The 15,732-nt window shown below is 41.0% G+C and overlaps 1 protein-coding gene across 24 annotated transcripts in view; it reads left to right on the forward strand.

Moving 5' to 3' along the window:
- Nucleotides 1-205: 205 nt before the first annotated feature.
- The window catches only part of CADPS2 (calcium dependent secretion activator 2), a 287,279-nt gene continuing 271,752 nt past the window's right edge, over nt 206-15,732 (forward strand). For 17 of the 24 annotated variants that reach the window (XM_038155812.1, XM_038155816.1, XM_038155826.1 and 14 more), the window contains exon 1: nt 344-667. In XM_038155812.1, the coding sequence (XP_038011740.1) occupies nt 344-667 (324 nt within the window). Of the gene's footprint in view, nt 668-15,732 lie in introns of all 24 variants that reach the window. The other 7 variants (XM_038155811.1, XM_038155825.1, XM_038155814.1 and 4 more) reach the window with 1 other exon arrangement.

Consider the following 15,732-nt stretch of genomic DNA (forward strand, 5'->3'; position numbering starts at 1 on the left):
GCTGCGCCGCGTCGGCAGCTGCAGCGTCACGGCAGTCCCAGCCCCACCTGCCCGACCCCGTCCCGGACACTCGCGGGCCGCCGCGCTCTCCGGGGCGGGCGGAGATGTTAGCCCGGCCCCGATCCCGCCTCTGCCTCTGTCGAGAGCCGCTCGGAGCAATTCCCACGGCAACCCAGGCTCGACCCCCTTCCCAAACCCCGCCTCTGCTCCCCGCCCCGCCGCTCCCGCCCGGCGGCCGCCGCGGGTCGGAAACAGTCCGTGTGTAAACTCGACGTGTCCGGAAAGGTGCGCGCCGCTCCCGCCTCGCTCCGTGCCCGGCCGCGGGGCGCGCCCGCCGAGAGCGATGCTGGATCCTTCCTCCAGCGAGGAGGAGTCCGATGAGCTGCTGGAAGAGGAGCGGCGGGACGTGCTGGTGGCGGCGGGCGGCGGCTCGCCGCGCTCGCTGCCGCAGCCGCCCCGGGACTCGCGGGGCAGGGAGGCCGGGGCGGCACGGGCAGCCAGCCCCAGCCCTTCGGTGCTGAGCGAGGGCCGGGATGAGCAGGAGCGCCTGCAGCGAGAGGAGCGGGAGAAGCGGCTCCGGCTGCAGCTCTACGTGTTCATCGCGAGGTGCATCGCGCACCCCTTCAACGCCAAGCAGCCCACGGACATGGCCCGCCGGCAGCAGAAGGTGAGCCGTCGCCTCCCCGCTGCCCTGCCCCGCCGTGTGCGCTCGTCCCCCACGGGCCGTCCCGCGCCGTCCGTCCCGCCCGCCGCCGCCGCGGCGCTCCGGCCCGCAACAGGTTGAGCGGGGCCGCGGCACCGGCCGGGCACGGCGCGGGGAGCGCCCGCGGCGCTGGCGGAGCGGCTGCTGCAGGGCCGGGTGTCAGCCCCAAACACACCCTTTATCGAGAAACCCATCAGGCACCGGCGGTGAAGTCGTTTAAGTTTTTAGAGTTGCGCTCGAAGTCGCCGTGCGAAGGGCACAGGAGCGCAGGGAGCGGGCGCGCTGGGGCCGTTCTGCGGTGGAGGGTGTATTCCTGCCTCTCGGCGGTGCCTGATGGGTGGAATTAAACCTTCCAGAGGTGCCTCCTGCCAGTCGCGTTCTGAACGTCTGTACCCAGCCCGAGCAAATTAAGCCATAAAACACAGGTGAACGAGAAAACTATTTTGTTTCATGAATTATTGAGTGTGCTCTCTTTACATGGAAACAATCAACATGCGTGTTTGTGGTGAGAATGACCTTCTAGTGGAGGTTGACCTAAGTTGTTCTCTGTGTCTTGTACGTGAAAGACAGGCTTTTGAGAACTGGCAGGTGCGTGTAGGTATTTATGCTTATTCTCTTTAAATTTTGAGCTATTGAATAAGTAGAATACTTAAAGTTTTGGATTAAGGCATTACATTTCTAGATAACTACTTAAAAGCTCAGTTCTTGAAATGTTTGGTCTAAAAAACTGGGGTTTTACTTTCAGTTCTGGAAACAAACAAACTAATCCAAAACAAAAGAAACAAACAACCCCCCCCATTCTACATCACTTTTCAGAGGGATAGTGATAGGACACAAAATTATTCTACTTGGCTTTTATGATTTTGATACTTCCATATGTCTAAGGATTTGTAAAATCCAGTGCTAAATGTTTTGGGGTATCTGAAGTATGTCTGCTGTAGGTAATGGTGTTTAGTAAATTCTCAGACAAGTTAATGTGGTAACATGGTAGTAAAAATAAGATTGTTTCTGCAAGATTATTTTGTTTTTGTTATGTGTTAGGTACTTAAACTGTAGAGCCTGAAGAGAGATATCTTGTAAACAGAAAGCCAAAGAAAATGTGAAAAAATAATTTTCAACCCACTGGAAATTCCCTACCCAAACAGGAAATCATCATAGAAATTATATTTGGAAGAGATATGTGGGTCCCTCTAAGTGTGACTTCCCAGTGAACAAAGCCAAAGCAGACTTGATGTAGTGTTGATACCAGTCTAGGTTTAAGCAGGAGGCTCAGAAGCCTCCAGGGATGAGATCTCACAACCTGTCTGTGTGACCTGCTCCACTGCTCCATTGCCCTTTTGATTAAGTTTTCCTAATCAGCTTCCAAGTTGCCGCTTGTGGCCATCAATTGCAGAAGATATTGAGCGTTTAGAGGTTCTCACTGATCTAAGTCACTAAGTATAGGAACTGTTTTAAAAATAACTACTATGTTAATTATTTTTATTAATAAAATGTATGAAGAGAGATTACTGATGTGCAGCAAATGCAGAAATAAAACTGTTGTGGATTTAACTATGAGTAATGAACAGACTGATTGACAAAATTGACTCGATACCCACAATTAAATATTGCTGTTGCTAATTACTATTTTTAAGTGAACTCTGGATTTTGCATTTATTGCTGTATCTACAAATCTGCTTTTGTCATATTTAGGAATTTAGCTGCAGAACAAGGATGACTTGTCCTTTCCTGGTCAGGAAATAGTGTATTTAAATAAGACATAACACAAAACACAAGTCTTCCGAGGAGTTGCACTTCTCTCTAGAAATAATGAAATGCACATAACCATCCTTCCTCTTATTTGACAATTTTGTTCATATTACCCAGTTAATTATTGCATGTAGGTGGTAGAACTGGTCATGAGTTTTGAGAGTTCAGAGAACCTGCTTTGATAGTTTGGGATTGCTGATAGCTGTCTGAAGGAGCCCAATTTTATGTCTAACCTCTGTTCTCTGTGCTGCACGGTGGCCTCATGTCAGCCTTGGGAATGAGAATACAACCACCTGTCTTAAACCATATCCTGAAGGAAGACACTTTGCGAGGTGTGACAGGTGGTCTGGAGAAGACGTGACTGAGAGAGGACCTTATCAATGTATATATCTGAAGGGAGGATGCCAAGAGGATGCTCTTCTTCATGATGCAAAGCAGTAAGACAAGAGACAGGAGGCAGAAACTGATGCACAGAAGTTGCATCTGAATATGAGAAAGAACTTCTTTACTGGAGTATGAGGAAGAACTTCTTTACTGCGCGGGTGATTGCCCACAGGAACAGATTGCCCAGAGAGGCTGTGGAGTCTCCCTGACTGGAGACATTCAAGAACCATCTGGACACAATCCTGTGCCATGTGCTCTGGGATGACCCTGCTTAAACAGCGAGGTTGGACCATATGACCCACTGTTGCCCCTTCCAACCTTACCCATTATGTGATTCTGTGACTCATATTCTATGGGATAAAAGTCTGTCTTATTTCCTGAATTAATTTTCTATCTGCTAAGATAGGATATGGATATGGGCTTGATCTCTTGCTCTTTTCCTTCAGTTCTGAGTTGTGTGACAGCATGTGGCTGGCTGTCCACTGCCAGCTGGCCTGAGGTTCCTTACCTGTGTTCTGTCACTGGAGCTGGTAGCTGCAGGATGCCCTGTCCATCAGGGGTTATCCATGGAATATGGTTTTTCCATTATGGTTTGGAATGAGAACCTGTGATGCTGTGTCGTTTCAGCTTGTGAACTTCTTGTAGTGTTTTTGCACCAGCAGTCTTTCAAGAGCCTAATAATAGTATCCACCCTGCTTAAGAGCAGAAGTAATTTGTTCTTTCTGCCAGTTCATTTGGCATATTGCTGAGCAAATATTGAGGAATGCAGTTTGCTTCCTTTTTAATGTGGAACATATTATCCAGTATAGGAATGAGATGGAATTCATATATCAAGTATCTTCAACTGCGTTGTAATATCAGTAAGGAAATGGGTTACAGTATGGCTGGGGCTTCTTATGTTCTTGCTTTAGTATCAGATTAAAATATACTATATGATATCTTTAAAGTACCATACTTAACGACTCTGTTATACTAATTAAAGAATTTTGAATGCAGGCAATGTTTCATTTCTCTGTTGTCCTTTCTTCTTCCTTATTTCTTCTTGCTAAGTAAAATTAGCTCTGCTATATTGTGATAGATAAGGTTAACTAAAAAAGAAGATCAAACTTTAAGAAAAAACAAGAACTAGCATAATTTGCCAGAGTCCATCAATTCCTCTATCTTACTTTTAATGATAAATTCAACGTAATTTAGCCCAGGGTTTGCTGAATCACATACTTTTATAATATGGCTCTTTGGTTTTTTTTCTTAGTCTCTAGGATGCATATGTGATAGAAATATTCTTTTCTAACTGTTCGGAGTTAGATGATGACCTGCTATTATATTCTACCTTACTCTGGTTGCTGGTGGATTTTTGATGGAGAAGGGGGAATAATCAAATAATGGGGATGTGGAACTGAAGCACAGTGTTATTTTTTGAGGTGAGGTAGCATATCGTGTTGAAGATGGAGTTAGCTCTACAGAGAAGGGCTAGTATGTATTTATTAATATATTTTCAACAGATATTTGTGAACATTTAGTCGTGTATTTACCACCTTGCAGAGAAATATTGATGCATCATTACATACTGTTCTTTTGTAAAGCAAATTTTGTCTGTCCCTGGTTTAAAGAGACTGTCACTTTTTTGTAGCTACCACTTTTTTATGAGTCCCCTCAAACATATTTCACCAATTTTTTCTTCTGCCTCTTCACTCCTCCTTGGTTCTAGTCTCAACAAAAGAGAAGACAATCATTAACTAAGCCCATTCCTCTTTCTTCTGTTCTCCTACCCCAGCCAAACCGAATCTCAAACCACCAGATTGAATTTGTCCTTAGAATGAGATTTAGTAAAAGAAATTCATTTGTCACTGTCTTCAATCGAGGGAAAGTGGTGTATATGAACATATATATATATATATATATGAGTTTATATACACTGGGTCAGTGATTAGATGATGACCCTGGTAGCTGCTGTTTATACTAATCAGTTGTACACCCATATGTACCCACCCAGTTGTACTCAGTGGGTGTACAGAACCAAAGGCAGGTTCTGTATCTGGGAGGTGAATCAGAGTTAAAGTTCCTGGGGAAGGAAGGGACAGCAAAGTGCTACAATTAACTCACCGAAAAAAAAAAGGAAAAAAAAAAAAAAGGTGTGTTTTCTGGTTTTCCTGTGTTTTTCTTTCTCAACATTTTAAAATTTCCTCTAGTAATCAAGTAGCCATGGTGAAATCCAAGGCTAAGAGAGAAGTAGCACTCCTAGGCTAAACAAGGTTTTTTAATGTATGAAAAGATTAGTGCATCAAAGCTGATAATTCAAGTCTTGCTTTTATAGGTGATAGGTATTATAAGAATTGATCTGGCCTGGTAGAATTCATGACTGAGTGAGTTAATGTTCTGAATACTTGATGACCTGTTTCCCTTCCATTCCTTCTCTCCCATCCGAATACTAAATCATGAGTAGATCAAAAGCATTGACTTCTAGATAATTCTCAAAATTAGGAGCAGTAATCAGTAATTTATTTTCATCTGAATTTTGTGCATTCATTCTTTCTTCTTTTTTTGACTTTATCTGTAAAGGAGAGGTTTATAATGATACGTGTTCACTACATAACACTCGGGAGATACTGGTTATGAGGATAAACTTCGTTCTCTGCACTGCAGTTTTATTCCCAGTGTTTGTCTTTCTTCTGTCTCAAGCCCTGTATCTCCTTGCTTTTGAGGTGGTGATGTGTATCTGCTTATTTATTGGCTAAGCATGTTTTGGGAAAGAAAAATTGTCTCTTGGCCTCTGAACATTAGATGTTGCTTTCTGCACTGCTAAGGTTGTAAGGAGAATACATCCAAAACCATTGTTTTCAGGAACTCTAGACACATTTCAGAGAAAAATCATAGCTATAAAACTTGTTCATCTGGTCAAAATTCTGCTAAAGATCTTTCTAGGAACATGTCTTCCAATTCTACCTTCATTGCTTCCTTTACAAATTTCAGGTTTTTTTGTGGTGTTACAGAAAGTAATTTTAAATCAAGTTTATTTCCTTGTTTTTCCCCGTAACACCTTGTCATCGTGCTCTAAGCTGTGTATAGTTTTAATTTTTAGTCAAATGAGTATAGAGAGTTCTGGTAAATCCTGTCAAAACCCATAATATGGTAGCCTACAAACTACATGTTGAGACAAGGTTATTTACAAATAGATCTTTCTACCCCTGTGAGAAGCAGCTGTTTGGGGAAGTTGGTTTGCCTGCAGTAGGAAAGTTGCTCCCCATGGGCAATCGAATCAGCCATGGTTGAAAAAGTACTGAAGGGTGATGAGAAAAGCAAAGCCTCCTAGTAACCAGCACCACTTCAGAAATGACAACCCATCAGGGTTTTGTTTTAATCTTAAATTCTTCTTCTGGCCTACCAGCTCAGCATTGATCAGTGTGGCTTGGCCAGAAGCTGGCGATGTGATGGGAAAACCACGTGTTGGTAAACAGCTGTGTAATGAAGTGAACATGTTTGGACAGTCTGCAAACCTGGTCTACTATGATGAAAAATTTATCACTCTCTTCTTTTGCCTGCTTTTTTTTGCTTTGTTTTCAATGCCTGTTTTACTTATACTTGCCTTTGAAATTTGAATAGTTATTATTGGATGGGACAATTTTCTTTTTTGTTTTCTGAATGTATGACCTCGGGTTCTTTTTTTCTGTCACCCACACAGTTTGACAAATATGCTAACTCTGTTGGCAAATACCCCATTTGAAGTGCCTGTGGAAGACTAGTTATAAGGTTTTTTTCTACAGGGGAGCTGACAGGAGGAAAGTTTGAAGGATCAGTTGATTGCCACCCTCTCTTCAGGGACTTTATGCGGGAATTGTCTGGCTGGGCTTCCTTGCATTTCTAAGCCCTTTGCAGTTGTTATTCTTACATCACATTTTGTGTATCTGAACTGCTGTAATTGGTGATTGAGAGGCAGAAATACCAAATCAGCTCATCCTGTCTTTAATACTTTCTCAGACATCATCTGTGAAATATACTCACTGATGCTGTGGAATAACAAAGCTGGGGAAAACACTTTTTTCCCCTCTGAACCATACTCCTTTACCTGCCTGAGGTGCAATATATCAAAATATCAGTTACTACATGCTGCCTTTAACTGTACACTATTGCCAGAACAGAAAATACTGTTTGGTTGCTATTTGACTATTCATTGAGCAATGTATTTCTGTAATAGCAAATTTTCAGTTTTCCCCCCTTGCTCCCCCATGCAAACCTGTTGTCACCAGTTCATGTCTGGGGACACTACTAGCCAATTGTCTTTCCATTTTCATGCTGGTTATTAGAGTCATTTTTTCTCTTTCTGGCTTTGTACCATTTCTTTTTAATACTGGTGAATATCATCCTGAAGTTGTTTTCTGTATGTATTGGTTTGCTTTTTTAATGTACCTTTGTATTTGTGTTCTACTCTCCTCTTATCCTTGTTTTTTCCTTGTGTGTAGATGTCCCTTACTTTGCTAGCTTGACATAGCCCTGCCTCCTGCTGCTTCCTTTGCTAGCTAATAGCTCAGGGACAAGACTTGCTTTATTGACATGAGAGGTATCCTTAGAGAAGATGGGATGATGTGTTTGCTGTCTGTAGGAAAGTGCTTGGCTCTCCTACCTTGCCTCTGCTCATTGAGGGATGTGTTTTGGGGTGTTTGCCTTTATGCCTTGACTCTGGTTCTGTATTTAGTTGTACTGAACCCCAGTTAATACGTTGCTCTCTGAACCAGGTGCCAGTCTCTAAGGCTTTTAAATGTTTAATCCTGAAGTCAGTTTTCATATAGGGGTTTTTTGGCACGTTAGCTGCAAACATGCCTCCTGTATTTCTTTCCAAGTTACTCCTCTTGCTGCCAGCTGATGGCAGTGGCATGCACAGGTCTGGCATTCAGACTTCTCCACAACTTCTGGCTCTTGCCTTTCAGGATGGGAGGCAGGGTGAGGAACAGAGTCTGCTGAAGTCCTTCTCATTTGCCTACTGCCTGTCTTCAGTGCCCATTTCTGCCTAGAAGTGCTGGCACTGAATTGAAAGCAGCCCAGTTCTTGTGCATTGCAGCTGATTCCCTCAGGTTTCAGAATAGCAGCTGTGAAAAGGCAGTTTTCAGTTTGTTGCTGTGTGTGGGAAACTCTGAGCAGCAGGAGAGATAGTATTTGCATGTCGGTACCAGGCTGCAGCAGCTTAAGCTTGCATTTTGAAGGTTATTTTCTCAGCCATAAGCATGGAAGGCTTTTCATTTTGTACTTAAAACTCCCTAGAAGTTGATGGTACTTGCTCAATAGAATTTATTTCTGGTTCTTATTTATTTTGCAGTGAGGAGATAAAGCATATGCTTCTCTTCAAGTGTGACTGCTTGTATGCATGAGTTCAAGCATGTTCTTGAGTGTTTTTCCTGTCAGGAAGGGGAAAAGCATTAATTAACAGCATTATGAAGAATGAACAGAGCTACAGTGAGTACTTCTTTAAATATGTGACCTGGTGAATCAAACCTAGAAAAAGAGAAGGTGATTATACAAGAATTTTTCTGCAACTGTGTTTCCATTTTTCTCTCAACCATTAATTATTCATTTCTGTTCAATTGTCTTGTCTGTGGGGTTTTAGAAATAGAGACTGGCAGTTTCTGTGTAGTGAAAGTGCTGGAGCGATATTCTGAGTGATAGACACAAAAAGAATCCTTAGGATAATACTTTGAGTAGACTTGTTTAGGCCATACTCAAGGATGTGGAAGGAAGGACAAAGACACAGGGCATAAATGAGACTTCTGAAGAGATGGTGCACATCTACAATGATGAGAAGAGAAATAGCCACCAGCGATGGAGAGTTTCATGGACTAAGTTGAAGGTGTTGAGAAAGTGTATGGAACCGAATTAATTTTGGAGTAGAGTAACTGTTCAGCAAGGACAAGGACAAAGTTAAAGAGGAATAAATTTGTAGCAGAGAAATCCATTGGTAGTGAGAGTTAGACTTTTCAATATTAAACAGAAATGGAGGAGGAATATCTTGGGGGGTGAGTTTGCAAGAAAGATACTGATCTAGAAAAGAAGGATAATGATGAAACTGGTAAATAAGGGAATAGTCTCAAAATCCATGTTAGTGTAATACAGAATCGCTAGGGCAAAGAACTGGTGAGAAAAATGGTATGCAGAGGTTGGACTGCATGAAAATCAAAGCAGTAGCATATAGTGCACTGGGGAAAACTGTTTTTTTCTGCAGAAAGTTGGAGTTGTTTTATATGTTTAGGTTTTTCTAATGGTGAATTCATGAGTTTTTCTAAGAAAAAATTCACCTCCAGGCAGTCTACGCCGAATGTTTATCTTGCTGGCTTTTGCGGGGAAACATCCGCAGTTTGTGCCTATTGCTCATAAGTTCCTTGATTTATTTCTAAATTATGTATTCTGAGGCCTTGTAGCAAGGTTATTTCTTATTCAGAAGTGTTCTACAAGTGTTTCTCCACTCTAACTATTTAATACACCACATACATATTATTCCTGAAATATTAGTATTGACGATTTAATTTTTTTTATTGTTTTGACCTCCTTATGAATGGAGCATAGGCAAAGAGAAGAAATTTTTAAAAAGTAGGAGATTGTTTGGTATAGATCTGATATTAAATCATAGCAGTCAGTTCCCCTTTCTCTTCCTTCCTACAGTGTCATTAATAAGCAGAGGATTTTTCAGTCTTTTACCAGTGGGGATTTAAGAGTAAATATTGGTATTATGTTGAGATGGAAGTTAACAAACTACATTAGCATTTTTCTTTTTGTAGTAACATTTGGCTAGCTGTTGGAGTATTTGCCTGAATGGACACTTAGATTCTGCTTGCAGTGCCTTAACTCCAAATGCAGTATCATTCTCATAGCCACGCATGTGCTACACACAGTAGAGATTCTGAGCATACTGGTACATGGTTATAAAGTAGCTAGATGTGTTTTAGCTTAAATATTCTGTGATACAAGTTCTGAAAATCTTGCTTATATGACTGTGGGTTCTTTTCAGCATACTGTGTGTCCCAAATTAATTTACTTTGAAAACACTACTGGAGATTAAGGACAGGTATTAAAATTGTCTTTCTCTGCCATCCAAAGTTTTTAGGTACTTAATGTTTAGGTACTTAATAATTTCATGTTCCCAGGGCTTTTTCTGTGATAATAAATGTTATAAAATTACATAAATGGTATATAAAGCTATGATAAGACTAGCTATGTTTTGTGAATATAAGCCTTCTGTTTTATCACCTGGAATATAAAACCCCAAATATCCTACAGTGGAAAGCTGAAAATGCCAAGACCCAGTAGTGCATGCATATATATTGATGTATTTTGCTCATGTGTTGCTGAAAAGGAGGTGTTGTTTTTAACTGTGTAATGTAAAGCAAATCTGTTTGTTCTGCAGATCACAGACCCACTGATACCAGACTGTGAGTATTTTTGTGTGGCGCTCTCTCTCTGACACCCTGAGTGTAGGATGTACCTTACAGGACTTCTGTTAGAGCCAGATGAAAATTTGTTTGTCTCCTTTTTGCCCCCACTACCCATAGCCTGGGGTGGAGAATTTTTAAAACCCCTTTCCTTGCTGAATTGCCTGGAAGGTCAGTGGCATGCTGTGAACAGAGCTGCTGGTGCCTTTGCTTGACTCTTCCTCAAACTTTAATTGGAGCAACTGGATTACGCCAGTCTTTCTGCTGCTTTAATATACCTTAATGCCTGTAGATGAAAAACCCTGTGTAAGAAAGAGAAGTATTATTTATTTAAAATAATAAAATTATTCAGATTATTGCTAAACCTCTGGCTGTTTAGTGTGTTCTGGATATTTAAACTCAAATGGTTTATTAACCCATTGATTGCTAACAACATTTGGTTAGAACTCAGTCCAGAATGGCCTTTAAGAGGCCACAGAGGCATGATAAAATCAGCAAACTGGGTAAAGCCTCCATACATGACCCTCTTGCTGTATTACAAGCTGTGTCTGTTGCAAGTGAGCTTAACTATAGAAAGCAGCACAAAAAGGTAGGAGTCTGTACGGGCTGGCAGGTTCTGTTTCACTGTTCAGAGGCACTTTTCTGGTGTCACACTGCTTGCCAGTGCAGATGTGACTTAGAGAGTCAGAGAGATTTAATATACAGCAATTAATATGGAGTCAAGAAAGAGAGATGGAACCTAAATGAGATAAATAGCACAACAGAGACACAAGAGTCTCTCCTTTCTGAGCCATTAAAGCAGGACAGCATATGCAATGCAAACATAAAAACAGCTGAAATAACAAAGTAATAAGAGTCTTGCTATGTCTGAAGTTAATTAGGGGCAACAAACTGCCCCTAATTACTGAAAGTGTGGGCTTCTCAGCAAAGCTGCCTGGGATACTAATTAAAAGAACTGATTATAAGAAATAGAATGAATAATTAATGACTAAGAAATCGTTTTCAAGAGTATCTTCAGAGAGCAAATAATGTGCCCTTGGAAAATACTGTGACACCCTGAGCCATCCACTGAATCTAATCCTGCAGATAGACCTGAACTGACTTGCAAGTTTGCTGTGCTTATGCTTTCTAGTGCTGAGGAAGGGACTAATGGGGCAGAATGACAGGTAAAATAGGAATAGTACTTCCATTTCAATATCAAATGCTTTCTTCAACTATTTTTAATATATGACTTCAACAGAACCTGCTTATGAAACACCCTGACATAGTGTATTTTGTTATAATGGTTGGCTTTGCGATAGTCTGCCGCTCATAGAGCTGAGAGAGGTCTTTGGTGCTTGCAGGGGCCCTCTGGGTAGCATCCTCTGTGTTGATTAGCAGCATGTGTGTCTGTGGCAACTCTTGGCTGTCAAGTGTATGGGCCACCAAATGGACTGTGATTTTTCAATGCTCTTGAAAGAACAGCAATATGGAAATCACATCTGACAGAATAAAAATTGAAAGTTTAAAGATTTATCTCCTTCTCAAGCTCAATTAATAAGGTTTTTTTTTTTATCCTAAGCAGTTCTTTAAAGGGGCTAATCAGGGGTAAAGTTTTATCCAGGCATCCATTTGGGTATTCCCACCTAATTGGCACGCCTTCATTTATTAATTTGAACTGGTTTTAATAGCCTTAATCCTCAATTACATTGACACATATATAGCAATTTAGATTAGGAATAAATAAAAATGCTTGGAAGCATTAAACCCTAGGAGCAATTTCCTATACTGATTCTAAGTCTCTGCTGAAGGCTGAGGTGGGAGGCTTCAGGTACCCCAGAGTGCTGGGGTGCACATGAAGGGGACATAGACTGCATCTTGAAGTAGTTAGGCTGGGCAATCACCCCATTGCTGTGTGATGCTAAGACAGGTGTGACATTTAATTCTCAATGATCAATCTGTGATCATTGTAGTGAGCCCCTCTTCATGTGGGATTCATGTTCACAGAGGGACCAAACCCAGAACCAAAAGACCCATGTCCTTTGGAGTGTCTTTTAGTTGTTCTGAGCTTCAGTAGTTTCATCAGGATGTCCTTGGTCCCGTAAGATTTTGTGCTGCAATGAATCGATCAGTATCTGTTTGGTCCCATATGGTTGTGTGCTGTAACTCTGAATGTGTTCTCACCCTGGAAGAAGGATGTGAGCACAATTGACTCCTGTGTGCTCCAAGTGAGACCATGATCCATGGCAGAGGCAAGCTGGGAAGAAAGCTGGAGGGTCTATGGAAGGGGATTAGAATGAGTGCTGCGCTGCTCGTCATGGTCTCTTTGGTTTTAAAGTTATGCATTAAGCATAAAACAATGAAATGGAAGTTACTTCATACTTCTACTTTTTCAGAAATGTCTTTTTATTTCTTCTGTTTATTGTAGTAGAACTCGTAAAATGCCATTTAATTTCTTTAAAAACAAACCTCAGACAGTCCCAACCCCCCAAACCAAGCCAACAAATCCAGCATCTCAAACCCTGCAGATCTGTATTTCTGCCTTCGCTTTTGTAGCTTTTTCAAAGACAAAACTTCTAAACCTTGTAGTAAGGAAACAAAGATGTTCATATGAATTGTGTCAATAGTAAAGATTTTTTTTAATTAATATTGAGCTTTTAGAATTGATCTGACTCCTTAGGGCTAGGTCAGAGTTCATTCTGTTGAAATGAATACACTGAATTTCTAGTATTCTATTTCTGCTCTTTAACTTTTACAGGCATAAGACTTAAATATCTTGCTTGATTTTATATTTAGGATGGATTTGTTCCTTGGCTGCAGACATTTTTGCTTTGGAAACTTTGGAAGTGTTCTCAGTGTGAAGGATAATTTGTTTTCCTAATTTGATTGAATTTGTGGGCTTTTTTCTATAGTGAAAAAATAATGAGTCCAACAGGAAAACAGCTATCTCAATTATGTGGTTTAAAAAATAAGTAAGAAAAAATTCTCCTCCTGCACTGCACAACTGTATAGATAGTGCTTACCTTTTCCTCAGTCTGACCTTAGTGAGACTACAGAGAAGCCAACACAGCCATCGTAAGTCACTTTTTTGGGGAAAAAAAAAATTGATCTATTTAATTTTTAGTAGTTTAGGAACAGCTGCTTCATATTGCTGGTCAGACTAACACTGCCTCAGTCAGTGCTAATAAGATAAATGGGGTAATGCCTATTGACTATAATAGCTGGAGTAATATGTCTGCTCAGAGATTGAGCGAAGAGGTGTGAGGAGCTGCAGCTCTGAGCAATACAGATGGTCAGTGATGCAAATCCATTTCAATCTATAGTTCTGGAGAGCCTGGAAAATGGAGAGAATTGCATAATAACATCAGAATAAGATAGGTAGCCTCTAACCTTTCCTTTCTGAAAGGCTGAAGGATTCAGGGAGAAAATCAGTCATTTTGTCAATGGAGTGAACCCATCCTTGGAAAGGATGTGCATTTGTGTGTGTAAGGCAGGTGTCAGACAGCATGTACTCACCACAGCCATTCATATGAATGAGTAACAAAAAAACAGTAATTAAGGTACCAAAATTGAAAAGCATCTCAAATACTTCTAAGTTGCTTTCTAATTTTGGGCCCAATAATTTTAAGCCAAATAAAGCATTGAAATAATACGTTGTTGGTTGGTTGTTTTTTTTTCTGTTGCAAGTAAATAAATTTGCAATCAATACAGAAGAGTGGGAAAGATCAAGATGGACTAAAATAATCCTGTTTTGAGGAGGATTTGATTGTCTGAGTTAGGGGCACCATTTCTGATGCAGTAGCTTCTAAACACTTTAATGTCTGTATTTGCAAATTGTGTTCATACAACTTAGGAAACCAAAAGAAGGGCTTTTTTTGAAAGGTGGCACAAATCGGAGAGCTGTATGTTTTCCCTCAATAAATTGTGTGAAAACAGGAATTTTATCCCCCTGCCAGTTCACAAAATTCTTCTTGAATCACCAGATAGTTACCAGGGGACACATCTGCTGACAGACAGCTCTGCTACTGTATTTGTGGCTTTGACAGAACATGTAATAAGCCAGGCTAACAAAGCTGTGCCTCAGGTACACCAAGTAAACACGCTGGCAAATATCATGGTTGAATGAAGATTTGGATTTGCTGTGGGATGGAAAGATTACATAGCAAAATTATTGCAAAGCTGATAAATGTATTCAACACGCAGACAAGTTACTGTGTATCATACTTGAACTGCAGATGGGAAGGGACCTCCTCTGTTGAGTCAGTCTCATGTCCAAAAGTAAGACATCTTGTCTCTTTTAGAAGCAGGTGAAGTTTCACTTAGTAGGTATGGCTACTGTTTTTCCTTACTATGATAGTTGTGAGACTCTTGTTTCCCAGACAAACGCATTTGCAGGTTTGGTTTATACCCCCTTCCTGTTCTGTCAGCTCTGCCCTTTAGCTGTAATAACAGCTTTTCCTTCCTGAAGGATTTAGTAGAGGATGGCGTCTCATTCTGCCGTATGAAATAATCCAAGGTCTGAACCATCCCTCGGGCAGCAGTCTTTCTTCTTCTCTGACTATACTAACTGCCTTTATCTGTAGGTTTTGCATCGGGAATTAATGCCCCCTTGTTCTCATGTCACATGAACATGGTGCCCGGAGTGTGCTAAGGCAGCGCGTGTGAGCCTTCAGCTCAGAGCAGCCAAGGAGAACAGAAATATCTCAGAAGTTGTTGTGAGTCCTGGCCTGAAGTTTGGGATGCTGAATTTCACGACATTTCTGTTACCACAGCTCCTGTGGTGGCTGTTTTCCAGTACATCTTTTTATCCAATACATTTTTTTTAATCCACTCTGTGTGCTAGTGCCTCCCAGCCCTGAATGCCAATATCAGCCTTCAGATTCAGAATATTTGTAGTCATGTTCCTGTTCTCTCTGTCATAACAACATGGAAACACTGTATTTATGGTCAATTTTCGGCTACATTTCCTTCTATTTCTCCTTTAACAGTTACCTTCACATTTTTTGGAGTCTTTTTCCCCTTTGTGGCAGCATCTCCACTGTGTAACTGTTACCTAGATAAGATATACAGCCAGAAAGCAAGAGTAAAAAGAAAACAGATTACTTGAATTTTTATAATCTTTTAAATTATTGTGGTAAATCAGTGACTTTTTAATCCTTCCTATTCTGGGTCAGCTATTACTCCATTACCCTTACCCTGATTCTAACCTTACTTTTATATCCTTGTCCTGTGGAGTCTGTGCTTCTCTGCATATAGAGACCTGTTGCCTCTTTTGGGAAGGAGGATACTTTGGTATCTGCTGGTCAGCTTTCAGACTCTTCTAAAGAGTTTGCACACTGCCTCATTCAGGTCTCTCAATTCTTCAGATGACTGAATTCACTAACTCTTCTTAATTCCTTGACATAGAGAATAAATTACCACTTCTCAGTTTCCAGGCTAAAGAGATCTTCCTGACAAAATGCAAACTGCTGAGACCAGATTTGTGTTCAATAACTATGCCTTTCA

The sequence above is a fragment of the Motacilla alba genome, chromosome 1A (genome assembly GCF_015832195.1).
Source record: "Motacilla alba alba isolate MOTALB_02 chromosome 1A, Motacilla_alba_V1.0_pri, whole genome shotgun sequence".
Classification (NCBI taxonomy): domain Eukaryota; kingdom Metazoa; phylum Chordata; class Aves; order Passeriformes; family Motacillidae; genus Motacilla; species Motacilla alba.